The following is a 10826-nucleotide window of genomic DNA, read 5'->3' on the forward strand; positions in this document are numbered from 1 at the left end:
ATTTGATTCAAAGTGCTTTACAGAGACATTAGAAACAAAAACAAATAAAAGCATGATTTAAAACTGATTAAAACAAGCAAACAAACAAACAAACAAACAAACAAACAAACAAACAAACAAACAAACAAACAAACAAACAAACAAACAAACAAAACAGTATATAAAATCAAAACAGATAAAATCAGTAGTTAAAATGTTAGTTTTGAAATTTAAGCTTAAAAGTGTGGATTTGGTGCTTTATTCAAATGCAGCTGAGAACAGGTGAGTCTTCAACCTGGATTTAAATAAACTGAGTGTTTCAGCTGATCTGAGGCTTTCTGGGAGTTTGTTCCAGATATAAGGAGCATAAAAGCTGAATGCAGCTTCTCCATGTCTGGTTCTGACTCTGGGAACTGATAAAAGACCAGATCCAGATGACCTGAGGGATCTGGAAGGTTCATACTGGGTCAGGAGGTCACTGAGGTATTTTGGTCCTAAACCATTCAGAGCTTTATAGACCAGCATCAGAACTTTAAAGTCTATCCTCTGACGGACAGGCAGCCAGTGTAAAGACCTCAGAGCTGGACTGATGTGGTCCACTTTTTTGGTCTTAGTGAGGACTCGAGCAGCCGAGTTCTGAATGAGCTGTAGTTGTCTGACTGATTTTTTAGGTTGACCTGTAAAGATGCTGTTACAGTAATCAAGCCTACTAAAGATGAATGCATGGACTAGTTTTTCCAGGTCCTGTTGAGACATCAGATCTTTTATCCTTGAAATATTCTTGAGGTGATAGTAAGCTGATTTTGTTATTGTCTTAATGTGTTTTTCTAAGTTTAGGTCTGCATCCATCACTACACCCAAATTTCTCGCCTGGTTTGTGGTTTTATTAGTACTTTCCTCAAATGTGTCGAATATGTATTTTCTCATCTAAATGTCTACTGAGCCAGGGGGCGGTAATGTGCCTTAACATTGGTTTCCAACCAGGAAGATGAAGAAGAAGAAGCTGTGAGCCATGTCACTACCCAATCCGTACCGGAAACCCAATCGGTACCCCGCATGCGCGAAAGGTTTCTACTTCCGGTCGTAGCGTTTTACGATAGTTATGGGTCAGAGTATCTGTTAAGATGTTAAGAATAACAAGTATATCTTAAAATGTTTGCAATAATGAAGCGTTTCAGTACAATGTAGACAAAAACGAAAAATAAAAAGAAAGTTACGGATCAGGACTCTCCGATCCTTACTGCGCATGTGTAAAGTCTGACCGTACAAATCGGGTCTACCCGATCTGTACCGCGCATGTGCAGATGTTTTCTTCTTCTTCTGTTCGTTTAATGGCAGTTTACTCCCCAGTGTACGAGGATACCGCCACCTGCTGACCGAGCGAATAAACCCTATTATAAACTGAATTAGCGTCATTACAAACGTGTGTTAAATCTGATTTAGCGATAGTCGAGTGTGTTTATGCTTGTCTGTGAGGAGAAGATTGTTGGAATAGTGATGATGATGTGCGCTATCACTGTCAATTGTCAGTAAACACTTCATCTGGCTGATGAATCTACACGTGAGATATTACAAAGTCTGCATTATTAACTCTGTAATTAGGCGCCATTCTTATTTTACAGCGCTGTTGCTCAATCGGGGGACACTCTCTGTTGAGGAGAAAAGCATGAATTTCTTTGTATACGGATTATCCATTGTTTAAATGTCCCGGGCAGTCGAAAAGGAGGCAGAGCTGTTGAGAAATGCTAGGAGCTAACTGGGCGCTAACCCCATCATTCAAATATATTGAATGTCGCAATGTTGGCAAAGAGAGGAAGTGACGTAAGATTTGCGCATGCGGGGTACCGATCGGGTTTCCGGTACGGATCGGGTAGTGACAAGCCAGGAGGGAGGGGGTGAGTGAGTGCTGAGCATGAGAAGGTGGGTGAGGGTGCGGGGGGGGGGGGCTGAGCATTGACTGTAGAAAACATGGACAACGCGACAGCTCCCCGAAAATGAAGCCAAAACGTCTCTATCGCCGTCATAAACCCCGCCTCCTCCATGTTAGCGGATAAGACTGGGGTCAGACTAAAATAAATTTATTCTCTTTTGTTATCAATGGTTCTCATCACGCTGATTTATGTTCAAGGGGTCTCCTCTCCCATAAGTCTGATTCTAATTCCTACCGCGGTGATGTTAAATTGGAGTGAGACGTCATCATAGCAGCTTTGACTGGCAGCTGCAGTCACGGAGAAACTTGCGTATCTCTGTTCGGGAATAGCAGATAGAGCCTCTGAGAGGAGGGCCAGCGTTTACGCTACGAAAACACGACCGAGTGTTTTAACCTGACAGCCTGAGGTGTTCTTCAGTAAACTGGACTACCCGACAGAAGGACCCGAGGCCCTGCTGCACTTTTTCGGTAAGTTAAACGTGTTTGTAAGCTAATCCGTAACTACCGTCCTTAGCTCGGTCCTGAGACCTAGCTAGCTAAGATGAGGACTCGGCTGTCAGGGTTCGTTTAGCTAATCTGTGCAGGTGAATGAATTTACCCTGACTAAAGAAATCAAGAGAAACGCCCCAGGCTGCTCAGTCATTAATTAACGTCACTGTACTTTTATTACAAGTGTTATACTTTAAAAACAGCAGGCTGCACCCTGCTGCAGCTGAATATTAAATATGTGCAAACAACAGCATGTTTTCAGTCTCTTGCCACATCTGTAAAGACAGTAACATTTTTTTTTAAAGCTTGAACTTCAGTAACTCCTCATTAATCAGGAACTATGGATTAAAGTACTGTAGTGTACTGCAATACTGAAAAAAATGCAAGAGAAGAACTTCAGATCCTGAGTGTGTGAGGACAGAAGAATCAGCTTTATTTCAATTTTGAGGGATAAAATTTATATCTGAGTTTGATGGTTCTGTTCTCTTTGTGACTACAGGAGCTGCCCTCAGATTCAGACCTCAGCACCACCCAGTGACAGCAGACAGATCATCCAACATGTTAACTGCAAAATGAACTGATGAAAACAGTACAAAGGTTAAAGTACCACATGTGCTGTCAGTGAAAGCTGCAGCTGTTTTATTGATAAAGTTAAAAACAAAAGGATTAATCACTCATGTAACTGTGTCACTATATATCAGCATTAACAGGACCTCAGTTTGGTGTTTCACAAAGCTGCTGATCTCAGACCTGCACAGCTTCCGTTTTAAACACTTGATGTACTCAGCTGCATGAAGAGCATATGAGATTTTCTCTAACACAATTAAATAAAACCTGATGAAGGTCAAAGGTCGTCACTTGTATGTTGAACTACAAACTTGTCATGTGGAATTCTTTCACAGTTTTTTGCAGATAGTGTGTTATTTACCATAAAGTGATTCAGAGTTATTCATACCAAAGTAACCAGAGAGGATCATATGTTTTTAAATATGTAACTTTCTACAGGACTGAATATATTATGTTTATGTAAAAGTCCGGAGCCATCTTTTGTGTCTGTGTGTGTGTGTGTGTGTGATTTACATTGCTGTGCTTGAGAGCCACCATCTACCGGAACCAAATTCCTTGTATGTGTCTGCACATATACTTGGCCAATAAACACGATTCTGATTCTGATCTGTTTGACCATCACCAGTTAATCTGTAACACCGGCAATATTTATTCCCTTGGTTTGTTGCTGTGTGTGATTGCCAGAAGGTGAGTTCTGATCGCATTATGTTATGTAGGTTAAATGCTCTTGGGTGTATTTGTTCACTTGAGTGTATGCAATTGCTGTTTTTGCAAAGGCACTTTTCAAGCTACTAAGCTGTTGTGTTGCGACAACGCCGGTCTCTGCGATTCTTTTGGTCCTGGTAGAGATCACGCTGAGATGTTTCCATGTTTCACACAATCCTTTTATTACCCATTATTCTTACAGATGCATCTGGAGATCAGCACACTGCATCCTATGCTAAAGGCTGATCTAAAGAACTCCACAAAACAGTTACAGTTAAAACCTCTGGTCTCCTCCCCCCTACAGTAAACACCCCCACAATGGAAATAGATAAGATAAAACTTTATTAATCCCTCGGGTGGGTTCCTCTGGGAAATTCTGTTTCCAAAAGCACAGCACCGACAGAAGTTACAGAGTTACAGAATATTATATATACACACACACACATATATAAATAAAATATACGAAGGGGATAAATAGGAATAAAAATACAAGTAAATTGACATTTCAAGTATTGAGGTCTATTGCACCATTGACAATAAAAAGAAAACGTATTGCACAAAAATACACTAGTACAGTGGCCAAGGGTGCTGACACCCTGACCCCCATCTCCTTTTAAGGTAGTGTCTCTTTTGCCCTTTGTCTGCCCCTCACCCTCAGTAACTCTTGCTTTCTCCCTGGGGGTGGGTGTTGATTGTCCTCCTGTCCTGCACCTCAGTTCTTTGTTCCCATCCCAGGCCCATTTTTCTATTTTGTATTCCCATTAACCGCCATATTGTAATATTACAACCAATCCCCAAATATATTCTCTTTAACTCTGATCTATATTAAGGAATCTACAGGGAGTGCAGAATTATTAGGCAAGTCGTATTTTTGAGGAATAATTTTATTATTGAACAACAACATGTTCTCAATGAACCCAAAAAACTCATTAATATCAAAGCTGAATGTTTGTGGAAGTAGTTTTTAGTTTTTTAGTTTTAGCTATTTTAGGGGGATATCTGTGTGTGCAGGTGACTATTACTGTGCATAATTATTAGGCAACTTAACAAAAAACAAATATATACCCATTTCAATTATTTATTTTCACCAGTGACACCAATATAACATCTCCACATTCACAAATATACATTTCTGACATTCAAAAACAAAACAAAAACAAATCAGCGACCAATATAGCCACCTTTCTTTGCAAGGACACTCAAAAGCCTGCCATCCATGGATTCTGTCAGTGTTTTGATCTGTTCACCATCAACATTGCAGCAGCAGCAACCACAGCCTCCCAGACACTGTTCAGAGAGGTGTACTGTTTTCCCTCCTTGTAAATCTCACATTTGATGATGGACCACAGGTTCTCAATGGGGTTCAGATCAGGTGAACAAGGAGGCCATGTCATTAGTTTTTCTTCTTTTATACCCTTTCTTGCCAGCCACGCTGTGGAGTACTTGGACGCGTGTGATGGAGCATTGTCCTGCATGAAAATCATGTTTTTCTTGAAGGATGCAGACTTCTTCCTGTACCACTGCTTGAAGAAGGTGTCTTCCAGAAACTGGCAGTAGGACTGGGAGTTGAGCTTGACTCCATCCTCAACCCGAAAAGGCCCCACAAGCTCATCTTTGATGATACCAGCCCAAACCAGTACTCCACCTCCACCTTGCTGGCGTCTGAGTCGGACTGGAGCTCTCTGCCCTTTACCAATCCAGCCACGGGCCCATCCATCTGGCCCATCAAGACTCCCTCTCATTTCATCAGTCCATAAAACCTTAGAAAAACCAGTCTTGAGATATTTCTTGGCCCAGTCTTGACGTTTCAGCTTGTGTGCCTTGTTCAGTGGTGGTCGTCTTTCAGCCTTTCTTACCTTGGCCATGTCTCTGAGTATTGCACACCTTGTGCTTTTGGGCACTCCAGTGATGTTGCAGCTCTGAAATATGGCCAAACTGGTGGCAAGTGGCATCTTGGCAGCTGCACGCTTGACTTTTCTCAGTTCATGGGCAGTTATTTTGCGCCTTGGTTTTTCCACATGCTTCTTGCGACCCTGTTGACTATTTTGAATGAAACGCTTGATTGTTCGATGATCACGCTTCAGAAGCTTTGCAATTTTGAGACTGCTGCATCCCTCTGCAAGATATCTCACTATTTTTGACTTTTCTGAGCCTGTCAAGTCCTTCTTTTGACCCATTTTGCCAAAGGAAAGGACGTTGCCTAATAATTATGCACACCTGATATAGGGTGTTGATGTCATTAGACCACACCCCTTCTCATTACAGAGATGCACATCACCTAATATGCTTAATTGGTAGTAGGCTTTCGAGCCTATACAGCTTGGAGTAAGACAACATGCATGTAGAGGATGATGTGGACAAAATACTCATTTGCCTAATATTTCTGCACTGCCTGTATTCTCAACAGTTGTAAACTAGTCCAAACATCTGGCTATGGGGTGCCGGGCCGGCGGCGCGATCGTTGCTTCCTCCCCACGGATGGCTCCGATGGGCCGGGCAAACTTGTGATTTTTTTCCCCACCACTGAGCGATTAAAACTGACTTTTTGGTTTCTCCACCTGCTGAATCTCACTTTAACCTCTGACTGTGCTCATTTTCCTGTTAAGAGGCAAAGGCACTTTGTACAATAATGGCATTAAAAAAATTGCAATTTAAAAAAAAAATCCTTCTTTTTCTTTTGACTCAAGTTGAATACGATTAGAATTATTACATTACTATAGCACAAGGTTCAGTTAGCTTTATAAAAAAAAAATAGGTGGGAGAAATGTCCTGCAAAGAACTGCTTTTTACTTTTTTTTTACTTTGAGTACATTTCAAAGCCTATACTTAATTACTTTTACTTGAGTAAAAAAGTTGAACCAGTACTTCAACTTTTACTGTAGTAAAGTGTTTTTTAACACTAGTGTCTGTACTTCTGCTTAAGTACAGAATGTCTAGACTTTTGCCACTTTTGACTGGTTCTCACATACCTGTATTTAGCCACGTTCCTGTTAAAAATGATTGTAGAAGTTGTGATCAACTCAACTGTAACAACAGAAAAATATTTTTAAAGGAGTCAGGGTTTCTTTTTATTATTCCTGTCAAACATTTATCACATTTTTATGGAGATGAATGTGTTTGAAAACACTTTAATTTGTTTACTGACTCATATACCAACTACTACACCTGCTGCACCCTCTCACCTCTGATGGTATTTGAGGGAGAGAAACAACTGAAATGAACATAAACTTAAATGCAACATAAGCATCATGTCAGTGGCTGCCTTATCTGTATGTTTAGGATCATTATCCTCCTGCATTGACTGAAACTGAAGAACTGTTTGTTAACTTCGGTGAGAACTCTGACATTTCTAAACTGAAGTTTATTTATATAGAAGAAAGTGTTAACAAGCTTAAACGTTGATGTGAGCAGTAAATAAAGGGTTAAACTATCAGTATCAGTATCGCTCTCAAACTGCTCCTCTTCCTGGAGTGAAGCACAGCCTGATAACCCTCCCTCTTCTTCCTGCTCTTAAACACAGCACCTCCTCTCTGTCCACGTGTTTCCTCGTTCCCTCCCCCTCAGATCTGCAGTTTGAAGATGGGTGTAACCAACATGTGGTGACGTGTAAGTTTCAGAGCTGACAGGCTCCATTCACATTTTGAGATCAGAGCTCAGACTAGTTTCAGTTATGAGGAAGAGAAACTCACACAGTCACTGACACTGAGAGGAGAAATGGCGCAGAAAGGAGTTCAGCTGGATGAAGAAACCTTCTCTTGTTCCATCTGTTTGGATCTACTGAAGGATCCGGTGACTATTCCCTGTGGACACAGCTACTGCAGGAACTGTATTAAAGCCCACTTTGATGAAGAGGACAGGAAGGGAATCCACAGCTGCCCTCAGTGCAGGAAGACTTTCACACCGAGGCCTGTCCTGGAGAAAAGCATCATGTTAGCAGAGTTGGTGGAGGAGCTGAAGAAGACTGGACTCCAAGCTGCTCCAGCTAATCTCTGCTATGCTGGACCTGAAGATGTGGCCTGTGATGTCTGCACTGGGAGGAAGCTGAAAGCCATCAAGTCCTGTTTAGTCTGTGTTATCTCGTACTGTGAGAAACACCTCCAACCTCACTATGATGCAGCTCCATTAAAGAAACACAAGCTGGTGGCCCCCTCCAAGAAGCTCCAGGAGAACATCTGCTCTCGTCATGATGAGGTGATGAAGATTTTCTGTCGTACTGATCAGCAGAGTATCTGTTATCTCTGCACAATTGATGAACATAAAGGCCATGAAACAGTCCCAGCTGCAGCAGAAAGGACTGAGAAGCAGAAGGAGCTCGAGGTGAGACGACTAAACATCCAGCAGAGAATCCAGGAGCGAGAGAAAGATGTGAAGCTGCTTCAACAGGAGGTGGAGGCCATCAATGGCTCTGCTGATAAAGCAGTGGAGGACAGTGAGAAGATGTTCACTGAGCTGATCCGTCTCATCCAGAAAAGAAGCTCTGATGTGAAGCAGCAGGTCAGATCCCAGCAGGAAACTGAAGTGAGTCGAGTCAAAGAGCTTCAGGAGAAGCTGGAGCAGGAGATCGCTGAGCTGAAGAGGAAAGACGGCGAGCTGGAGCAGCTCTCACACACAGAGGATCACAACCAGTTTCTACACAACTACCCCTCACTGTCAGCACTCAGTGAGTCTACACACTCATCCAGCATCAATATTCGTCCTCTGAGCTACTTTGAGGATGTGACAGCAGCTGTGTCAGAGACCAGAGATAAACTACAGGACATTCTGAGAGAGGAATGGACAAACATCTCACTGACAGTGACTGAAGTGGATGTTTTACTGTCACCACCTGAGCCAAAGACCAGAGCTGGATTCTTAAAACATTCACATGAAATCACACTGGATCCAAACACAGCATACACACATCTGTTATTATCTGAGGGGAACAGAAAAGCAACATTTATGAACCAACAACAATTTTATTTTGATCATCCAGACAGATTCACTGGATGTTATCAGGTTTTGAGTAGACAGACTCTGACTGAATGTTGTTACTGGGAGGTGGAGTGGAGAGGGAGAGGAGTTTGTGTAGCAGTCACATTGAAGAATATCAGCAGAAAAACGGGCCTAAATGAATGTTTTCTTGGATACAATGACAAATCTTGGGCATTACGTTGTGACACAAACAGCTATAAATTTTGGCACAACAAAGTCCCAACTGTCCTCTCAGGTCCTCGGTCCTCCAGAGTAGGAGTGTACCTGGATCACAGAGCAGGTATTCTGTCTTTCTACAGCGTCTCTGAAACCATGACTCTCCTCCACAGAGTCCAGACCACATTCACTCAGCCGCTCTATGCTGGAATTCGGTTTTGTCACTCTGATGGAGCCACTGCAGAGTTGATTAAAGTCAAATAGAGAAGACAGGTTCATGTTGATCCCTGACCATTATATGTACTTGTGTAGTTTCTAAATGAGGCTTTACATTTTAGAAGCTGAGAAGTTCAGTGGTCCATTGATGTGTGAAAATAATATTGCACTGATTCAAACTGTACTTACATTTATATACCTTACATCAATATAAATCTGAATTTGTTCTTATGGCTGATAACCATGGCACAACCTCAATTCCAATGAAGTTGAAACATTGTGCCACATCTGTTTCATCTCAATTCAGAACCAAGAAATTCAAGGTCATCCATGTCTTTATGTCTTTAAGGCATTCTTGCAGTTAATTAATTGTTTTTGCCATCTAGTGCTGTGGATAGATAAAGATGGGTTACATCTGCATAGCAATGAAAATATGACATGCCTCCGAATCATACTGCGTAAGGGAAACTATATAATGTAAACAAAGTATATTTAAACTTTTTAAATATAAAAACAAATAATACGGACCTGTATATTGTGGAGAATAGAAATGTTTATTTGCCCTAAGCTGAGTCCTTTAAATAGTTTAATCTGACTGAATGTGCAGCTGCTGTACAGAGACACAGTGGGTTAAGTTTGAACAGTTTCTGTTTTAAAAGTTGGAATGTTTGGCTGTACATGGAAATATTTATCGTGCACTCACACAATTTTGACTCTTTCTGCGTGGAAATAGTAGCTTTTGACTTCGTGGTGTTTGAAATGAGGGAAGATACAAAAGTAAAATGTGTAGCAAACATGTGATAGAATTATACAATGGAATGACCATAAAAATCCCAAAACTGACCTTGACCATAAAATTGACAAATGGACTTTAATAATGCATTTCTGTGCTCAGCAAGTCACGATGAACCTGAAATCTGATTGATAACACAAGAGATGTGCCTTCACCCTGCTAAAAGGGATGGAGTGGTATTTCAGCTCAGATTGTCCACATGTTTTGCATTGTGCTATGTTTTCAGGCTGATTAAAGCTTAAATAATAAAGTGCATTGTGTCATTAATCATGGTAATCTGCATCAGAATTTCAGAAATGTGTCTGTCCTGCACCTGGTGAAATCTGTCATCAAATCAGAACATTAACAGTGTATTAAACACATATTACTGTGTATCATGTCATCAGGAATGTTTTTGAAAAGAATTATAAGACACTAGTGATTTTAATGTATTTTAATATATTTAATGTTTTTAATGTATTTAATGTATTTTAATGTGTGCAATGTATGTCTGTAACACATTTCATTTTTTCCCACAAGAATAAACATGTAATTTATGTCTATTTCATTTCTTTTTTTGTTTTTACTGGATTATGAATAATGTAAATGAATAATATTCAGGCACCTCATTGAACGGTTTTCTCCCCACATACATACCTAATATGTATATATTAGTATTACTAGTATATTAATATATACCTAATATGGAACAATAAGGACATCTATTATAATGTTTTTATTATCATACAAAGAATTTGTGGACAAATTCAAAATATCCAAAAGAATCTGCTGTAGTTTTTGATGCTGTAGCAAAAAGTGTCCTCATATATACACTACCAGCCAAAAGTAGCCACCTTTAGCAGACATAACAGGCGAGCACACTTGTGGCATTCTTTCTACAATAGAAATTAAACATTCTTCAGAAAGTTCTTCCCATATCTGTTGCAAAAGTTCCGATAAATGTGTGGCACTTGTAGGTTGCTTTGCTTTCTCTCTTCTGTCCAGTTCATCCCAAACCTGCTCAGTGGGGTAAGTCTGGAT

General features: G+C 40.6%; 1 protein-coding gene across 1 annotated transcript; it reads left to right on the plus strand.

The window, feature by feature from the left end:
- Positions 1-7356: 7356 nt before the first annotated feature.
- Positions 7357-10348, plus strand: LOC146713881 (tripartite motif-containing protein 16-like). Its single transcript, XM_085450460.1, has one exon. It carries the CDS (start codon positions 7385-7387, stop codon positions 9059-9061), a length of 1677 nt encoding a protein of 558 aa, XP_085306586.1. The 5' UTR covers positions 7357-7384; the 3' UTR covers positions 9062-10348.
- The last annotated feature ends 478 nt before the right edge of the window (positions 10349-10826 follow it).

The sequence above is a fragment of the Copadichromis virginalis genome, linkage group LG3, assembly GCF_057382275.1.
Source record: "Copadichromis virginalis isolate Kocher_CV1m ecotype Utaka linkage group LG3, C_Virginalis_male_GT1.1, whole genome shotgun sequence".
Lineage (NCBI taxonomy): Eukaryota > Metazoa > Chordata > Actinopteri > Cichliformes > Cichlidae > Copadichromis > Copadichromis virginalis.

What these genes read in the sequence shown, in the direction of transcription:
- LOC146713881 (XM_085450460.1), top strand. Translation starts at nt 7,385, where the DNA reads ATGGCGCAGAAAGGAGTTCAGCTGGATGAAGAAACCTTCTCTTGTTCC.